The sequence below is a fragment of the Xenopus laevis genome, chromosome 8S (assembly GCF_017654675.1).
Source record: "Xenopus laevis strain J_2021 chromosome 8S, Xenopus_laevis_v10.1, whole genome shotgun sequence".
Taxonomy (NCBI): Eukaryota; Metazoa; Chordata; class Amphibia; order Anura; family Pipidae; genus Xenopus; species Xenopus laevis.
In genome coordinates this window covers 32,965,679-32,986,702 of record NC_054386.1, presented here as the reverse complement: position 1 = coordinate 32,986,702, position 21,024 = coordinate 32,965,679, and the positions used below count along the sequence as shown (strand labels likewise).

The 21,024-nt window shown below is 41.9% G+C and overlaps 1 protein-coding gene across 21 annotated transcripts in view; it reads right to left on the bottom strand.

Annotated features, from left to right (window-relative positions):
• The window catches only part of LOC108699944 (formin-binding protein 1 homolog), an 86,688-nt gene that overhangs the window by 51,338 nt on the left and 14,326 nt on the right, over window positions 1–21,024 (bottom strand). For 20 of the 21 annotated variants that reach the window (XM_041574781.1, XM_041574782.1, XM_041574786.1 and 17 more), the window contains exons 2-5: window positions 20,386–20,556; window positions 6,545–6,660; window positions 2,996–3,052; window positions 1,883–2,030 (exon numbers count right to left, since the gene is read on the bottom strand). In XM_041574781.1, the coding sequence (XP_041430715.1) occupies window positions 1,883–2,030; window positions 2,996–3,052; window positions 6,545–6,660; window positions 20,386–20,436 (372 nt within the window). In that variant the 5' untranslated portion in view covers window positions 20,437–20,556. The remainder of the gene's footprint in view (window positions 1–1,882; window positions 2,031–2,995; window positions 3,053–6,544; window positions 6,661–20,385; window positions 20,557–21,024) is intronic. The other variant, XM_041574784.1, reaches the window with a different exon arrangement.

Here is a 21,024-nt window from a genome sequence, read left to right as displayed (position 1 = left end):
CAGAGCCAACTGTGCTCAGAGCTTAGGTTAATGTCACACAAGGACACTGCTGCGTCAGAATGGGTACTTAAAATTGATTAACATCACAAGCAGAGATAGGCGGACACAGGGACACTCCTGCCATGAGAACCTTGCCTCGGGCATCAGTGCACTTTACCAGAAGAGTCGAAATTCCAGTGTTTCTGGGGTCTCTTAACTAGCGATATGAAAAGCCAGATTCGGCTGGCACAGAAAAACCCTCTGGACAGACATAGGTGTTTTGACAGCTGCTGTTCTCAGTCGAAGTCCATGTGATGCTGGCTTTACAGTTGAGTGCAGAGGACAAATGAATGCAGATTCTGAATAAGTAGGAGCTGATAAGATGGAATTCCTGTCTACAATAGTAATGCAAAGGCTGGCTCAGTACCCATAAGGTCATGTGTTTATTATAATGGACTAGCTGCAGAATAGAACTACTACTAACTGTACAGCTGATCTTCCTGCCAGTTGCTGATTGGATAGTACAGCCCTAAACCCACTCCCATGGGCGTAACTACAGAGGAAGCAGACCCTGCGGTTGCAGGGGGGTGGCAGGTGTGTAGAAGGCCCAAGTAAGGCCTTAATAAATGAGCAATTATAATATATCTTGGTAGAATAGGTCAGATTACTAATGTTTTAAGTCCTTAATTTAATTTGCTGTGGGGCCCAGTAACATCTAGTTATGCCACTGCCAACTCCTAAGTGAAATCATCTCTGGGCATGGGTAGAAAAGTCCTTACTCAATCTTAGGCCTGGTTGGGGTCAGGATGGGACATGGAGGACAGAGGTTGGGCAATTCCACTCATCACTAGTCTACTACCATTTTAAAATGAAAAGAAAAGCTTGGCTTATAAACTGTTACAATTGGTCAACAACCAGGCTTAAAAAGTTGGCCAAATCCAAGTAAGTGAGGCTGGCATCACACTGGTCTACTGAATATCTCATTGATCCATCCTTCAGGAAGACGATCCACTGTCTAATGGCAGAATCTCAGATAAACACTGCTGCTGCTGCATGCAAAGTTTGACCCCTAAATATAATTCTGTACAATTGGAGTGATGGCACAATGGCTAGTGCTGCTATCTCACAGCACGTGGGGTCTTGGACTTGCTTCAAACCACAGCACTGCTTTCTTCAAACCACAGCCCAAGTTGCCAGTGATTAAACTGACTTTATAATATAAGGCCCCCATTGGGACAATGATTTGTTACTGGTTTGTTATTCTTTGGGAAATTCTGCATAATAAAAATAATGATGCTAATTTTCCAGTTTATTAACAAGATGAAAGGCTCATGCGCAAGGAGGTTAATATGTGTCCGTCTTGAGTTTATTAGTCCTGGCCAGTCTTCAGTCACACAAGAAACCCCTGGCATGGAGTGTAAGAAGTGGAGGATGGCTGCTGCACTGCTATAGGGTTAAGTGTGGGGGAATGGAGATACAGAGGATGAGCTACGGCATGCTCCTTGGCCACAAACTTGGCTCTCATGTGACGCGTTCTTGTGTATTGCAGACATAGTTTAACTCAAAACCCTATTCCTCTGGCACAGAAGGATGGAGGGACTTGTGGGAATTCTGACCTGATTTCCTGGACATTACCCTGCAGCTTTTAGGAACGGCTGGCTGGGTAACATGCATGTTTCTGTCTGTCCTAGTGAAAATCTCAGACTTACGCTGCAGGGCTAACATCCATCTTGTCCCCAAATACATTTGCTTCCACATTACTAAGTTTGTTAACCCCCCTTGAATAAAACTCTTTGTTTTTATATGCTTACTCCTGAGAGCACAAGCAGCACAGGACTGCTCAACTGGGTGTTCAAATTGAAACTAATATTAAAAAAAAGACAATAAATAAGAACTAAACTACCTGCTTTCTCTCCTGTTTCAGCTCCTGCACGAACCGCGTTAGTTCCACGGTTATTAGGGACGCCATGTTTTCTGAAATGACCTCATGCTGACCAGCGTAGTCATTCATTTCATTCAGTGTGGTTTGGAAGGCTTTGCATGATGTGTATCTGTGAATGAGCACAAGAAATAGACGTAGGCTTAATAAATTAATAGTTAGGCTTCACAGTCACATTTAACAGGAAAAAGGCATGTCAATAAGAAGTCGAAATATTTTAACATTAAATCAGTAAAACGAAACACATTGCTGGAATCTCAGTGTTCCCCTTCCATCTGGTTCCATAGCTTCTGATGGTGTAAGTGTAGTAACTGGGGAATAACTGCTTTAAGTTTCTTGTTTTAAGATGAAACATTATCTATGCCACCAGACCTGTCAGGAGTCCCCTGTATTTATACATGGCAGGGGAGAGGTAAAAGTGTGGCTGGGGCATAATAGGAAGTGGTAGGGTGTATTTGGTTGTGGTAAGTCAATCACCTGGTACCTTACTAGAAGGTTGACGTCTTTCACCAGTACTGGATATTACCCTGAGCACAAGTTCTACTGGATGCTCTCTCCCTAGCGGAGGAGAGTTAGCCACCCATTCGCGCAGACCCACCCAGGGTCTCCTCCGTACAGGATATTATTCTGAGCACATGGTAATGAGATCATTGGGTACGGTTCAGGAGAATTAGGTGCCCATGTGGGGTGCAGACAAAACAAAGAGCAAACTCTAACCAGGAAGCAGGGCTGTATTTTTCCATAGACACCAGACCTAGGGCAACAGCTTCAGCAGGGAGGCCAACAGGTACCAGAGGTGATTCTAACCTCTCCTGCCATGCAGCATCCCCAGGGCTTACCTCTGTGTAATGGCATGTCCAGGGGGTGCCGCATCTCTAGAACAGAGAGCGCAATTGCTTTTTGCCACCCCTAGTAACTACCGCCGCTTCATGGCAGCTGTGCCCCTAGTGCCCATACAGAAAAAAATTTCTTCCAAGCCCCCAGGCCTTCCACCAGACACTTCCAGCAAACCATAAGAGCAAAACCTCTGTAGGGGCTTTTTATGGTAAATATAATAATAATAATGGGCCCACTCACTTTGATTCTTCCTCTTCTTTGGAGTTCTTCTTGGTTTGGTATTTTTTTGAAAGATTCCTACAAGAAAACAAAGACATTTCAAAAGCAGAAATAAAAACCAACCAGCGCCGACAGGTTTGTTTAATCACCTCTAGTTAGTTAGGTACAGGGAGACCCAAAATATGCCACTCAGCTGTTCTGGCGCTATTAATAAGCACCGGGGGAGAGGATCCAAGGCACCACCGCAACAACAAACTTGAATTTCATTCAGATAAACATATTCCTATCGACAAGAATCCCCAGGTTTAGCAGTGTTTTTTTTTGTTTTTTTTTATAAACAAAGATGTGATTATTAATTATTATTATTATTTTATTATATTATTTTATATATTAGTTTCTTGTCACCTTCGCCAATTCATTTGCCCTATAAATTTTGCCTAATTTGCTACTACCTAATATACACCCAAACCAGCCCAATGGTTCTTTATGAGCCACACTCAACCTGACTCCTGCTGTAGTATGCGTTGGATCAACTACCATGGGGGGGGGGAGGTCAGCACTATGATGTCATCAAATGAGATGCTTGAAGCTTAACCTCCGCCGGACGAAAGAAGTCAGCACTCACCTCACACAATCCGAAAATCGTACGAATCGTCGATTCATACGATAGGATCTGTGCGTCTATGGCCACCATTACAATAATACTGTATCAGCATAAGTATTTCCCTGTACTAAGCACAATTCAGCAGGAACAGCCCCCCTAAGTTTGCTCATAGCCTGTACAGAGAGATACCATAAAACTATGGCAGCATATGTATTTCATTGTACTTCAGAGAACTCAGCAGAAACAGCATCATAGGTTTGCAAGTAGCCTGTACAGAGAGATCCTATAAAACTATGGCACCATTGGAATTTCATTGTACTTATCAGAACTCAGCAGACAGCCTCATAAGATTCCATTAAGCAATTTTAGCATAGGTATTCCCCTGTACTAAGCACAATTCAGCAGGAACAGCCCCTAAGTTTGCTCATAGCCTGTACAGAGAGATCCCCTAAAACTACGGCAGCATTGGTATTTCCTTGTACTTAGCAGAATTCAGCAGACAGCCTCATAAGATTAAATTAAGCAGTTCTAGCATAGGTATTCCCCTGTACTAAGCACAATTCAGCAGGAGCAGCCCCTAAGTTTGCTCATAGCCTGTACAGAGAGATCCCATAAAACTATGGCAGCATAGGTATTCCCCTGTACTAAGCACAATTATGCTCACAGCCTGTATAGAGAGAGCAAGGAAGCTGGAAGCTAATTGGTGCTCATGTTAGTAAACTGCAAGCCCACATACTATAGAAAGGGGGCACACGAGCTTGAACGCCATTGCAGAATGAAAACAAAAACAAGCTGAGAAATTTTCTGTTTTGTTGCAGAAATGATTCGAGTGCTGTATTAATACAGCCCGATGAACCAATTTAATAAGCCGGAGAGCTGCAGTACCTGAATAATTCAATAATAATTAGCAGAATGAGGCTGTAATGATGGCTAACTACAGGCAGGCAGAGCTACTGACTCAGTATGTCAGTGATGTTTACAGGCTTCACATAAGCACTGCTATCTGGTTGAAAAAAGAATGAATCTATACCATGAGGATCAATATTTAGGGGTCTGCGTAGAGACAACTCTACAGGGTCCCAGCACAAAATAGTGCATTTGTCTGTAGTAAGAGTAGAGGTTAAAAGCTGGCCATACATAGAGAGATCTGCCCGTTTGGAGAGGTCACCAAATGAGTGAATCTCTCCCCGATGGTGGGCAATATTGGGCTGATCTGATCGTTTGGCTTACAATTAGCAGGATAAAGGTTGTCGGGTCGAGGATTGCATCAAAGAACCAATGGGAATTTTTAAATCTGCCCGACATCTGGCTGACTTTCAGGGAAGGGAGTGTGAATAAAAACCATGCGCAGAGGGGAGAAGAAAGCTTGGAAGCAATTCTCAGGACACCCAAGTTGAAGCACTGACACATGCCTTTGCTATTGGCTGAGCAGGGAGTAACAGGAGCAATCAACCCCCATATGAGACACGAGGCATTTACATCAAATTAACACGTCTTTACTCATCCCAAAACTCCACTTCCACATCGGGGCCTGCAGCCCCCCAGCAGGATGGGAAGAGTGTGTATGGGGAGGCGCAGGGCAGGGAGTGATTAGGACACTAACACACAGCATGTGTCCTTCTAGCTGAAGCAGCCTCAGGAATGTAATCTTGCTTTGCTAACTGTGCCACAAACTCTGATGGAATTTTTAAAAAAAGGGAAAGTAAACTACTACTGCCCCACAATGCCTTTCACACTTCTGACAAGTCGGAACATGCAAGGCATTGTGGGACCGGGAGTGTTGGCTGGAGAGCTTACTACCAATACAATGTTGCACTGGTGTGAGCAGTCAGGGAAATGGGGGATAGAAATTGGAACAGGAACTGCATTTCATGGCAATTACAAAAATAACCTGAAAAAGAGCGAAGATGAGCAATGAAAAAAAAAGTTGTTTGACTACGGAAGCAGAATGTAGATAAGGGAGCTAGCTACTATGTGGACAGACTAGCTACTGCTTCTCAAGCAAATGAAATAAATTTTTTTAATCAGAATGGAAATTTGGTAGCTGTCTCTTCATACAGAAAGAGCACACACGGGAAGTGAATCAAGCCACTTCCCCTCTCGCTCTAGTCTGCTAACCTAAAAGGAAACCACACTCCTCAGTGCTGCCATACTTCTCCCCTATAAGTAACAGGGTATTGAGGGCTTTAGTGTTAACTGGTCATCGGCACAAATAAATGCGGAATGGCTAAACTTATCGACTGAATTGTAGGGGGCAAGTTCTGAAATTTCCAGAAAGACTAGTGTGAAAGTCCCTTCCAACCTACCAATAAAGTCCCCTCTGTGGTTGTGTAGTCCCGATGGAAAAAATGGTGTTGCATAGTGTAAATCTCCAAGTAATGGCCCTTTGCATAGAACCTAGCCAAACTTTAACAGAAGGCAGAAATATGTGAAGAATGAAAAGTGCCTGCCTAAATGCTGTCAATCCTGGTGACAAAAATTCCTGAATCCCCATCAAGGAATTTCATCCTCAATTACAGAAATATTAATTCCCGAATGTTTAATTTGAATTGTCCTTTTAAATATTTCTGAAAGATTTTCTTTTTACATATCCAGTTTCCATAAAACTATGCACCTGCAAACAACTTCCTCTAAGTTTACTCATCTCAGTCAATCCCCTAGGTTACCCTGAAGAAGTTATTTTCTTGCCATTACACTAGATTGCTATGTTTTGCATGCTGTGATTTAAATACATACAAAAAGAAAGTAATTTTTGGAGCACTTTGGTACCCGCAGGTAATGCAATTTCCCACAGGCAAATTTCCAGTTGTCTCATTGCCTCTAAGCAGGGCCGGCTGCTGCCTTCAGTGAGTCCATATCTAGATTGGGGATTTTTCCCAAGTGTTTCGTAGCTCTGTGGACAAATCACTTTGATGGATCATTGATAAACTGGGCAGAAGGGTTAAGCTGGAACGGCCGCTACTTACCGCAGCTGTTTTGCATAGTTGCTTTCAATCTCTGCTCTCTCCTTTACAAACTTGATGTATTTTTCCAGCACTTCTATTCCCCACTGTGTGTGTTTTTCTAAGTTGTCAAACTGATCCTGCAAAATGCAAAGACAGAAAAAAAAGGTGTGACTGGCAGTGCACCAACGTGGTTAATAAGCTTAATGCACGCGCGTGGTTTCACAAGCGCCGGGACTTCACTCCACATAACTACAGGGCAAGACTTTGGGAACACATTGAAATGGGATTGTGCACGGGTGCCTGGATAGGTCTCAGCAGCCTTTTACAGTGCCTTTAGGTGATGACTCTAAGCACATAGAAACTATATAGTTCAGGCTGAACATACTGTGCTTCTTATGTAAGGTCTGGGCATCTGGCATGCTTTACCCCTCTACTTTCTATATGGCTGGCATACAAGTACTCATTGTACCAACACCATAGATTGCATGGATTCCAAGGTTCTCACTGATCCTGGCTGTTTATTGGCTGCATGAAAGAGACAAAGCACTGAAAGGGTTAAAGGGGTTGTTCACCTTTGAGATAACTTTTAGTATGATGTTCTTATGTTCTGCCTGAAAGCGATTGGGTATCACAGTCATTTGTTTAAAAAGTCCCCATATTACTTTAAAGGGTCAAATTTGAGGATATAGAGAAGGATATTCTGCGACAATCTGCAATTGGGTTTCATTTTTTATTATTTGTGGGTTTTTGAGTTATTTAGCTTTTTATTCAGCAGCTCTCCACTATGCTACTTTAACAAGCTGGTTGTTGGGATCCAACTTATCCTAGCAACCTTGTATTGATTCGAATACGAGACTGGAATACGACTAGAAGATGGTCTGAATAGAAAGATGATCAATGCGAACTAGCAATAATAATACATTTGTAGTGTTACAAATCATTTGTGTTTTTAGATGGGGTCAAAAGAAAAAGGGAAATAATTCAGAACTTATAACAAATAAATAATGAAGGGCAATGGAAAAGTTGCCTAGAATTAGCAATTGGCAAATGGCAGGCATAAAAGTGGCCACTGTGCCAAAGCCATAGATTGCAGGGTTTCCAAGGTTCTCACTGATCATTGCTGTTTACAGGCATCATCAAAGAGACATGGCACTGAAAGGGTTAATGGACTTTAAAGAAGTGCGGTAAGGGAGCAAGACCACCTGATACTCTGCTGGTTCCCTTTTCATATCGCCAGTTCCTTTTCCAACACAGATGAAACCTGTGTGCAGGTGCCATACAGGAAATGTTGCCCTATCTACAGACCTGTCGTGTCCATGATCCAGAGGAAAGCTATGGGTGACATAAACCGAAATGCTCTAATAATTTTTTTTTCTATCCTCTGCACTTCTAATTCCGACTCCTGAAACAATGCTGCAGAGAGCACCCGATTAACTGATCTGCCGAAGAGCTGAATTCTGCTCCATGGTTTCACAGAATGTTGAAAGCAGCATTTGTCCCTTTCTGTCTTATTGAAACGATGCAGCAGGAGGCAGTTCCCCTTTGGGTCTCTTAATCTACTACAACGTACTCCTTCTCTCCAGTGGTGATGAAAACTGTAATAAATACTGGTGATAAATAAAAAATAATATAATATAATAATAATAATGGTTTTAAATACTAGGGATGAACCAAATCCAGGATTTGGTTCAGGATTCAGCAAGGTTTTGGCCTTTTTCAGCAGGATTCGGATCCTTCTGCCTGGCTGATCCGAATCCAATCCTAATCTGTATAGGCAAATTAGGAGCTGGAGGGAAATCGTGTGACTTTTTGTCACAAAAAAAGGAAGTAAAAAATGTGTTCCCCTTCCCACCGGGGAATTCAGATTTGGTTAGTTTCAGCCGAATCTTTGTGAAGGATTCGGGGGTTTGGCCGAATACAAAATAGTGGATTCAATGCATCCCTAATAAAAACTGCCAATAAATACCATTTCAAACATGGGGATTCTCTTGTGACTTAGGTGGCCATACACTATAAGATCCGCAAGGTCGACAAACGAGAGGATCTTGACCCGATATGGCGATATTGGATGAATCCGAACGTTTGGCCCTGGGGCCGAACGATCGGATTACGATACTACGAAATGGGCTCAGACGGGTCGCAGGACCACATCAACTAGTGGATGCGGTCCTGGAACGTTCAAAAAACTTCACTGGTCGATATCTGCCCGTTTTTTGGCCTGATATTGATCGGTTGGACTAGTTGGGAGCCCTCACACATGGGCAGATAAAATGCCGAATCGGTCTAAAGGACCAATATCGGCATCTTTAATCTGCCCTGTATGGCCTGAAATGCTCTGCCTGAAATTGATTGGGAATCCTAGTCATTGTTTAAAAAATCCCCATGTTACTTTAAAGGGGTTGGTCACTTTTAAATTAACTGTTAATATGATGCAGAGAGTGATATTCTGGACAATTTGCAATTAGTTTTTTATTTTTTATTTATTTGCTATTTCAACAACTCGGTTAGGATCCAAATTACCCTAGCAACCATGTATTTATTTGAATAAGAGACTGGATTATGAATAAAAGAGGGTATGAATAGAAAGATGAGTAATACTAAGTAGCAATAACAATACATTTGTAGTCTTACAAAGGATTTGTGTTTTTAAATGGGGTAAGTGACCCCCATTTGAAAGCTGGAAAAAAGGAAAATATTTCAAAAACTATAACAAATAAACAATGAAAGGCAATTGAAAAGTTGCCTAGAATTAGACATTCTGTTACAAACTAAAGTTAAATTAAAGGTGAATTTCCCCTTTAACATCACCCTTATTAGTAAACCCCCCCCCCCCCCATAGTATCTCAAACATCTCCTGCCTGGTGTCTGCTATCACCTATTTCACTTAACATTACCGCTAGCTACAAGGACATAAAGGATAGATATCAATATATAGTATGTTTGATAGGAGTGGTGCCAGGCAGGCAAGTGGAACAAGTGCTTTACTGGAACCGAGTGAGAGTAATACTGAAATATTTACTAGCACCCACATACAATCTGATCCCGTTAGCTCACTATGACTCTTGGCCGAGGCTGCTGATGTAAGAAAATGCATTAGAACCATTCCGTGGTTGCTGAAACAGAGCCAAAATAATCTCACATGAGGTTCCCATCACTGCTAGTTTGGGCCTCTTATGAATCACAGTCACTGTCGTTACCACACAAATTCTGCAGTATTCAGTACAGAATGAGGTATAGCTTATTGTGTGCCCAGAACATTCCTTCTATGTATATTTTTATTTATACATATGGGAGGAGGGGGTGCCATATTGTTTCCCTTAGACAGTACAGTATGAGGGTATAGCTTATTGTGTGCCCAGAACATTCCTTCTCTGTATATTTGTATTTATACATATGGAAGGAGGGGGTGTCATATTGTTTCCCTTAGACAGTACAGTATGTGGGTATAGCTTATTGTGTGCCCATAACATTGCTTCTCTGTATATTTGTATTTATACATATGGAAGGAGGTGCCATATTGATTCCCTTAGACAGTACAGTATGAGGGTATAGCTTATTGTGTGCCCAGAACATTCCTTCTCTGTATATTTGTATTTAATGTATACATATGGGAGTAGGCATGCAGTATATTGTTTGGTTTAGACTTCACTGACAACTTCTTGTATGTCCTCTCTGCCCACTAATTTTCCAGCATTTGGTCCAGCCCCCTTTTTAGAAATATGCCTGAAATTAAAGAAAGAAAACTGATGTAATAAAGAATACTAATACAAAAATTAAGTGCCAGGGGAGTTTGTATTCTGATTTTTCTCTAAAAGGAATACTGCCAGATAGATTCCAAGAAACGGAGGGTGGCCCCATATACGGAACCTTTGACGTCACTATGCTTTTAAGCCGTTCTTCCATTTAGTGAGAGCCTGGCGCTCCATCCCTGCTAAGGAGTCAAACAGCACATCAGGTGAGGGCCTCAATAAAGGCAACTCTTTACAACCCCCCTTCTAAAGCAGCACAGAGCATGTGCCTTTCCAACAGGAGCTCTGCCTGCAGGCTGCACAAATTAAATAGCAGTGGGTGTTAAATGAAAACTAAAGGCAGATGTGCTTTAAATTTTCAGAATTCCATAGTCTTAATAATGCCAAATAGATTTAGCCTTTTTTATTGTGCCAGATTTCATAAACAACTGATTTTTAGAGGGGCAGTATCACTAACCAATAGGAAAACATCCTGCAAGCCTGCTTCAAAGGAACCAGACAATGATGGTTAGAAAGTAACCCAGGTGTCTATCATTGTGCCCTAATGTGCATCTAAAGGCAGCCATTATCCATAGATGCACAATATTGTACAAAACGATATACGATCTTCGGTGCGTGTATGGCAGGAGACAAGCCAACCGATATCGGCAAAAGACTTGATATCGGACATCTTGTCGATCGGGTTGGCCGGTATATTTTGATGGGGCCTGAATAATGGGCACTATTAAGTTGGCCATAGACGTGCAGATTTTACCATTGTATCCGACAAACAATCGCAATTTTCTGACCAGCAATTTTCCAGCCTGCCACTAACCATTAAGTTAAATAAAGTAGTGAAAGAACAAATCTTCGTAAAAGAACTTCAATTCATACAACTATATCTTTGCGTCTATGGCCAGCTTTAATGCTGAATCGTCAGATACAAGTAGAATTCTATTGTTTCAACCTGTATGTCTGACGATTCAGCTCTTACATGTTTGTACTGAAAAGAATGATCTTTTTGTCGCATCTATGGCTGCCTTAAGGGCCAGTGTGGCTCCATTCACCAATGAACCCAGATGAGCAGTGGTTATTCCCCTTTAGGTTGGTGGCACACAGTGAGATTAGTTAGCAGACAATAAATCTTTGCTGCTGCTGGTGACTAATTTCCCCAAAATGCCTTCCCACCAGCAAAAATGTGAATCGGCGGTGGGATGGCATTCAAATCTCTTCGTTTTCCAAAGCTGCCCAAAGTTGCTTCGCAAGGAAGGCATTTGTGGAGATTAGTTGTCCGCAGCAGAGATTTATCGTTTGGCGACTAATCTTCCCATGTGCCACCAGCCTAAAGGGGAACCTAAATAGGGGTTTATGGGTGAATGGAGCCACACTGGCCCTTAAGACCATAGATGCAAAAAGTACGATCTTTCCGGCGACAAAAAGATCATTCTTTTCAATACAAACGTGTTAGAGATAAATCGTCAGACATACAGGTAGAAACAATAGAATTCTACTTGTATCTGATGATTCAGCACTAAAGCTGGCCATAGACTATTAAGTAATGGAAGTCAGAATGCTCCCTGCCTATCACGCTACAGATTTATGGCAACACTTATCTCACCAGGGATTATTGTTGTGAAGGGCCAGATATACTAATATATGGGGAACAGGCCATTTAACAAGGTGTGGCAAACAATGGGAAACCGCAAGCTAGCATTTCTCTTTTTGCCAAATGAGCGGATCTCTCCCCAATATGCCCACTTTAAGGTGATCCGATCATGGGCCCTACGATCGGATCCTAACAGATGCAGCCGCGATCCGACGGGATTTTTAGTCCCGTCCGATCGACATCTGGCCAACTTTCGGCCAGATATCAATCGGGGAAGCCCATCGGAGGGCCCCATAAACGAGCCAATAAGCTGCCAACTCGGTCTATCTGCAGCTTTTATCAGCCCATGTATGGCCACCTTTAAACTCAATGTTCTTTGAATAGAGTATAGACCTGCTCTGCTAGAAGTACAATGGCTTTGTCCTCAAATCACTCTTCAGCAAATAAGGAGATTCCAGGAATATCCTAATATGATATATTGGCGTGGATTAAAGGGATAAATCAAAACTGAGTAGATCATGGGATAACATGGGGTTTAATTGTCCCAGATCAGTGGCCTATAATTACCGGTCACATATCCGCTGTCAAGATTCTTAACACCCATCTGCTTAGGGACTCTTATTCAATGTATCTTCATTAAACATAAATCACCAATTTGTTTCTATTTCACTTATTTTCAACTGTACCCAAACACTTTAGATTGTAAGATTTTGGGAATAGGACCCTCTAATTCTTTTCTTACTCTGTAAACCCTTGTTTGTTAATTTTTTTGCAAATCCTTGTCCATTCAGTGGCGGAACTACCGGGGACGAGACTGCACCAGGTGCCCGGCAGCAATTTGCGTGCAAGTGAAAGTGTCGAGAAAATCATCTTGGGAGGAGGGGCTGCACTGCCTGCATCCTGGCCCCACAGCATATAGTTACATTACTGTGTCCATTTAAATTCATGTAACGCTATATGTATAGAATATATATATAAATTATGAGGGTGGAGAAGAAAGAGAATTTAGACCACTGGCTCTTTCCAAGATAGATGGAGGTAGAATGGAGCAACTGGAAGAAAGTAGATAGGCCCCTGTATAACAGGAAATAGGCAACAGCAAAGAGGCTTGGTAATATGCATTAATTTCAGCCAAAAGCAAACACTAACTCTTGACATTAGTGTCCATTTAATATTTAGAAAGTGTCAGGAAACCTGAAAATCAACCTTTGAAAGGACTGAGCTTGCTTGAGTGACCTGCATTGGAAAAAGCTTCTGCCCTTCAGTCACACAGAGGGCCATCAGGGGCTGTGAATGTGGTTTCCCAGAAGCTTATACCCAGGCTGGAGCGGTGACAGACAGTAACAAATGGTGCAGCTCGATTTTGGAACAGGGGAGCGAAGGGACATAGAAGGGCAGCATTCATACGTTTCACAGCACAATCATAACGTATCAGCAGTCACTGCTCGCTTGCCTATGCACACAAGGCTGGCACATCTGATTGATGTCAAGGCAGACTGGGCAAACCAAACATTCCATAGCTCCGAGCTTTAAAGGGTAAATTAGAAATTAAAAAATGATGTGGGGCTTCTATGAAAAGAAATAATATATATATAATATAATTATATATTTAAAGATTTATATGCTTTTTTGGCAGAAATTATGTTATATGCAGTGTGTTATCTGCTTACGACTGGCAAATTACTGATCACACATATGGGGGCTGGCGTGGTTATGGTGGCATTACAAAAGATGGCCCAGGTCAAGGTAAATCTGGCTCTGCAAACCCACACTGGGCTGCATTGATCTGAACCTGTAGGGTTGCCACCCTTTTAGCCAAAGTATACCAGTCTGGGTGGGGACGCATCCACATGGGGTAGGTTGTGTTGTCGAAGCAGGGTTGTGCCATTGAAGGAGCATCATGAAACCGAGGGGCCAGAGCCTATCATGAAGAGTGGAATGAGCTGGGAATTAGGTAAGTTTAGTTACTAGGGAAGGCAGAAAGGAGCAGATCAGAGGCAGACTGGGTCAGATTTATTGGTAATTACAAATTTACCAGCAAATACATGGCTGGTGTTTTACCGGCTAGGCCTGTGAAACACCGGCCGGGTGGCAACCCTATATACCTGGAGATATGTGTATTCCTTTGCGTGCATATACTATGTACATATACACCCACCCCTTCAGCATGAAAATCAAGTGAACATTACGTGCATGCCGCCACAATGTGTAACAAAGTAACCTGTATTAATTAGCCCCAAAGAGCTCTAATAAAGTCTGTTCTTCAAACAGCAACAACAGATCGACATATTATACTACAGTTAAGGTTGCCATCTCATACTCAAAGCATATAAGGAGGCAATCTTTATAGAGGTGTGTAATCATTCTGGAGGAAAAAGGGGGGTATGACTTTTCTTCCATATCATGAGCACAAACTAGACTTCCCAAAACGGTCCTCCTCCGCAAAACAGGAGCATAACTGAAGAGGAAGCAGACCCTGTGACTGTAGGGGGGAGGACAAGAGGTATAGGGGGCCCCGTAAGGCCCTAATTAATAACAATTTCAACCACTTCATATGTTGTTTATTTGCTGTGGGGCCCAGTAACATTTAGTTTATGCCACTGCTCCCAAACTTGATCTCAGAAGGCATAGGTGCAACTGTCACTTCTAATCCCTTGCTCCCTGGCAATGATCATTTGAAAGGAGTTTGCACGCTGCAATCTTAACTGCTTCTGGTTTCTATTGTGCATGCTCCTGGTCAGAGCTAATGGCAAAAGACCCAGGCACTGGAAGAGATACGGCAAAAGAGCAACTCTGCCTGCTGAATCTTGGGAGTTTGGATAGAAATATTGTATTTAAGATTGTTGTGGGTAGCTAAGCTTTTGTTGCAATATATCAAACAGAAAATGAGGTTCCTCTGTTATAGAAGCAGATGCTACAGGGCTGATTATTACATTCTGATAAACATTGGACAGTCCTAAGCGCAGGTAAATAACAGCATCCCAGAATATGTGCAGTGAATTGACAAAAATAAAATGGGGAGATTCCGGGGGTATCTTCAGAGGTACAGATCTTCCTTTCTAAAGGGCTACGGTAGCACTGGGATGGTAAAAATAATTTGAAACATTTATATGCTATTTCTTTATGAGGTTTTAGTTCTCCTCTAGGGTCTGGGAACACAAGCAGATTCGGGGAGATTAGTCGCCAGGCGACAAATCTCCTCTATTTTGTGGTGACTAATCTCCCCGATCTGCCTTCCAGCTAAAATGAAAATTGCCTGGGGGCAGGCACACGGAGCGCTTCGATTTCCAAAGTCGCCCGTAATTGCCTCACGAGGAAACTTCGGGTTGAGCTTCTTTTTTAGCCTGAGCTACTATACTGTCACAGCAAGAAATAAGTGGCTTTAATCTTTACATTACATCTCAAAGAATGTTAAAGGGGTTGTTCACCTTTACATTAACTTGTATTATGACATAGAGTGGGATATTCTGAGACAATGTGCAATTGGTTTTAATTTTTTTACTAATTGTGGTTTTTGAGTTATTTAGCTTTTTATTCAGTGGCTCTCCAGTTTGGAACCTAGCAACCAGATTGCTGAAATTGCAAATTACCCTAACAACAATGCATTCATAGGATAGGAGACTGGAATATGAATAGGAGAGGCCTGAATAGAAAGATAATTCATAAAAAGTAGCAATAACAATACATTTGTAGCCTTACAAAGCATTTGTTTTTTAAATGGGGTCAATGACCCCCCCCCATTTGAAAAAAGAAAAAATGAAGGCCAGTTGAAAAGTTGCTAAGAATTAGCCATTCTTTAACAAACTAAAAGTGAATTTATAGGTGAACGACCCTTTAAGGGCACAGGATATTCGGCACAGAGAGCTTTAAGGCAATGAAACAAGAGCAGATTTTCAGTATATTGTACATTTAAGCCATACAAGCTGATTGTCATATTGTTCCAATCTCCACTTTACCATCTCAGTTACGAATGCCATTCAAGTGTGCATAGTGCCATTTCGGATGCAGGTATTTACCCATAATGCAGACCTAACCCCCCCCCCACCATAATCAATATGCTAAGCAAAAGCAGTTTATTCCCTACAAAGACCAAATGCAGTGCCGTAGGGCTAGTCTGTGGAATCTTTCTGACAATAAGCCCCACACAAGGGCCTAGCCATATCATTATTATATAATAATCTGTCACGGTGCCTGCCCAATGCCTTGGGTGAAAAAGGGAAGAGTAGTGCCATGCTGAAATTATATGGAGGCTGAATAAAGGGGCTAGAGGCTATGGGAGGCAATATAGGGAAACCTAAATATTTGTGGCTTTACTTGCCCTTTAATATCAGAATGTAAGCTTGCTCTATTCACCTCCCAGGGGGAATTCACAGAAACTAGAGGACGTGTGACTGGGGAGGTTGTTGGAGCCAGTGAGAAAAGATGGGGAAGCATAAGGTGCCAAACCATGAATCATCCCGAGAGGATTGCTCATGCACAGTCCCAATCTGTTTCTGCATATGATAACGGACACATTAGTACGGTCTTGTTTGCACAACAAGGAAAGGGAAACTGTACAAAGGAGCTGATTTTGTGACGTGAGGGAAATTCAAGTCACTAGCAATAATACATTTCACTCCCAGAGATGCCTTTTTGGTGAGTGCAAGCTCTTGGGCACTCTCATACTGTACGAATGTGAAACATATATATATATACACACACACACACACACACACACACACACACACACACACACACAGTATATAAAAGCAAGAGAGCATATTACAATGGCAGTGCACAATAGCTTCTCCTCACTGTTTATAAATAATGTAACACTCCATGAAAAGCTACATTGTATTTCAGATGGAATAAAAGAGGTAGAGTACTCTGCAAGACTCGGCACAGCACCCAATAGCGGGGTGGGCAGGGATGTAGCTACTATATAGGTGGTCTGTCTGTGTATGGGAGAATGGGATGGGTTGACTTCCAGTTCTTAGGGCAACACTGGAGCTAATACAGACCTGTGGGTGGGGTGTCACCTCTGCTGCACATCCCCAGATATAAACGTAGAGGTGGTTTCTAACCAGGGATGCTATATTGTATAGCATACCCAGCAGCTGAATAGCTGAGCTGTTATTATATGAAAGCGAAGCATGCAAAAACCAGAACAAACCATGGCATTTGTAAAATATATAATTCCTAAATAGGGATGGGCACATTTTTTGTCTTGTTTTGCCACGGAAATGACGCCCATAGACTTGTATGGCGTTGTGCGACAAAAAAAAAGCAGTGATGTCACAAAAGGGACGGGGCGAGTTTATAAATTTACACACCGGAAGCCAGCAGTGGTAGGTCGTGGAGAGCAGAAGAGCTCAACCCGGACCCGCCCGTCACCCGAAGATTTTGTGCAGGAGCCGGCCCGAAACCTATGCAAATAACCTTGAAGATGTGTCATGAATGTAAATTGGTTAAGTGCTCAGAATCAGCAAGACAATTAATCAATTTTTGGGCAGAGAACCAGTTTAAGGAGGTGCCTTATAGGGTTTGTTCATATTTTAGTATGATGCAGAAAGGGATATTCTGAGACAATTTGCAATTTAAATTTTTTATTATTTGTGGTTTATGAGTTATTTAGCTTTTTATTCAGTAGCTCTAAAGTTTGCAATTTCAGCAATCTGGTTGCTAGGGTCCAAATTTCCCTAGCAACCATGCACTGTTATGAATAAGAGACTGGAATATGAATAGAAGAGGCCTGAACAGAAAGATAAATAATAAAAATTAGCAATAACAATACATTTGTAGCCTTACAAAGCATTTGTTTTAGGATTCTGAAAACTGGAAGACAAATAGTTAAAAAAAAACCCAAAAAGAATAAAATGAAGGCCAGTTGAAAAGTTGCTTAGAATTCCATAACATACTAAAAGTTAATTTAAAGGTGAATCACGGCTTTAACAGCAAGCATGTCAAGTGTCTCTGCTGCACATGGATATTGTACAGCAGGCCCTGGCGTCATATTTACTTTATAAAATCCCCTGCAGAATCAACTTTTTGTGGAGTTTCAGCAGAGAGATAACATATTCTGTGTGACGCACTGCTGCCTTTCGATATCCTCCAAACAATTTGCTAAGGATCCACAAGACAGAGGGCTCCCTTTGTTCCAGCCCTGCAAAGGCTAAAGGGAGAAGAATGCGCCCAGTATGCGTGTAGGTGGGGGGACCCCATAAAGGCCAAGTTTTGCAGAAATGCTGACCCGCAACAAACAACATTCCACTTTTATCTAATCATGAATAAAACAACATATACAGTATATTATGTACATATGCCAGGCCAGCCTTTATACTGGCTAATTATACAAAGGGGGAGGGGGCATAGTTCTTCTGCACCCCATTTGCTTGTGCATTGTACTGTATGACAATACATGTGTGCGTGTTTTCCTGCCAGAATACTAGGGTTGCAATCTGCCCGGTTCTGACCCAGACAGCCCAGTCAAAAATACCTGCCCGGTTTTCCAAATGAGGAAAACCGGGCAGGATTTCCTATGATTGCCCAGTCGCCGCGCCATAGCCCCGCCATTGACATCACCGCTTCACCAACATTGTGTCACAGCCCCCTGCCCGGGTTGCACCAGGCAAAAAGGTGGCAACCTTACAGTATACTAATGATGTCCAAGTTGGCCAAAACCCACCACCCATGGATCACTACACATTAATCAATGTATACTGGTAGAGAGGGGGTGTTGTGTATACCCTGGAGACAGGCCCATTTAGGCAGCACTTTAACCTTGGCAAATTTAGGGTTAAGGCACATAAGGCAAAATGGAGCTGTAATTTGCCTCTCCCGAGACTTTAATGCGGGCAGCCTTGATTTAGGTTTGCCATGTTACCAGCCACAGGGGCTTAACTACAGAGGAAGCAGACCCTGCGGCTGCAGGGGGGCCCAGGAGGTACAGGGGCCACATGAAGCCCTAATTTATATACAGTTTCAATAAATCAGCTACGGAAAACTGATATCCAGAAAGCTCCGAATTACAGAAAGGCCATCTCCCATAGACTCCATTTTATCCAAATAATTTCCTTTATCTCTGTAATAATAAAACAGTAACTTGTACTTGATCCCAACTAAGATATAATGAATCCTTATTGGAAGCAAAATCAGCCAATTGGGTTTATTTAAATGGGTTGTTCGCCTTTAAATTAACAGTTAGTATGATGCAGAGAGTGATATTCAGAGACCATTTGCAGTTGGTTTTCATTTTCAATTATTTGTGAGTTGTATTTTATTCAGCAGCTCTCCAGCTTGCAGTTTCAGCAGCCTGGTTGCTAGGAATTACCCAAGCAACCATGCACTGATTTAAACGAGACTGAATTATGAATAGGAGAGGCCTGAATAGAAAGAGGAGTAATAAAAAAAAGTAGCAGTAACAATACATTTGTAGCCTTACAGAGCATTTGTTTTCAGAAGGGGTCAGCGACCCCCATTCGAAAGCTGGAAAGAGAGTCAAAAGAACTATAAAAAATGAAGGGCAAATGAAAAGTTTAGTATGAGTCATTTTATAACTTTCTAAAAGCTAACTTAAAGGTGAAGTTAAAGGTGTTTTATTTTTAGAAGACAAAGGTATGGAAAAATCCATTATCCGGAAAACTCCAAGTCCAGAGCATTCTGGATAACAGGTCCTTTACCTGTATTTATAAATGACAGATAAATGCCAGATAGAACCCTCAACTGGACTGCTGTGACAGTAGATCAGGCAATTATTGCTTGGCTTATGGATTATTGGGTCAAGCCAATGACCATGAACTACTGAAACTCAATATAGAGAATTTTGCTCAAATTTGCCCTCCATTATCCATTTTGAATAAAGAAATTTGTGTCTTTTGATGCAGACGGCATTACCCATGATAAACCTATACTGCACCCTTGCATTTGTATCCAACTACTTTTGCACCTCCAGTTCTTAGGAATAAATGCACAAGGTACAGTATATGTGCTCAAGTTCAGCTACAAGACAAAGCAAATGGAACTAACCCTACTTATAAATTGGAAATATTTTCCCTTTACCTTAGAAATATACTTTTAACCCCTTGCAGTGCAATAGAGAAAGTCAGAGTGTTGCAGTGACTTTTGGCACAAGTGATGGCAAAAGCCAATGGGAGGCAGCATTCAGCCCATATAAGGCAAGCCTTCAGCCCATATAAGATTCATATATGGTCTTTGCAGAAGCACCATTTTATATGGAACAAAATAATATCAATACAGTCATAGGTTCCATTATCCGGAAACCCATTATCCATAAAGATCACAATTACAGGAAGGCCGTCTTTTATTCAAACCATTCCAATTTTTAAAAAAACAATTGCCCTTTTCTCTGTAATAATAAAACAGTGCCATGTACTTGATCCAGTCCACGACATAATTACTCCGTATCAGAGGTAAAACAATTGGGTTTATACACCATACTAACAGCTGATCTCAAGCAAGTTCCTAAGATGCCCCACCGGCCATTCTGAAAAGAAATGATGGTGGTGCACCTGTACTGTGATAGAGCTCACCTTCTCCAGATCCGATCTCCTGAGGAAATTCATAGCACTCATCGTAGACATGTCTTGCTACCAAGCCGTCCCTAGGGTTATATGTACCAGGCCTCTGGTGGCCTCCTGGTGACTTCTCATTCAGAAAATACCTGAGGTTTTAAGCTCTTCTCATTTCTGCTCTCGGGTCTCCTATGGAGAAACAAAACCTGGGCCTTGATGTTCTACTTCTTAACAGAAGTCCTGATGGTTTATGTTGTGTGTTGTCACCCACACTTCTATATGAGGAACCATCTAACGGGCAACAGGACAAATGTAGGGAGGGTAAAGGAGAAAAGGGTTCCGTATTTGCCAAGGCCCTGAGGATCATATTTTGTATGGTTCAGTGCACAATAAATTGATGGGGCAGATTTTTTTTTTTTTAATTGTAGTATGGGTACAAGGGTGTCAAAAAATGACAAAATGCAATCCACTGGCTTTGCACAGGAACACTACTATTTAGTGGCACCTAAGACTGACTAAGCTACACATACAAACGCATGTAACTGAAGCAACTGCTAAGCCAATGCCATTTCTGTTCTGAAGCAGCAGTTCTGCCCTGCTTTATGGCTGAAATTTTAGCTATCTGTATAACAGAGCATTCTGCCCCAGTGGCTGCAC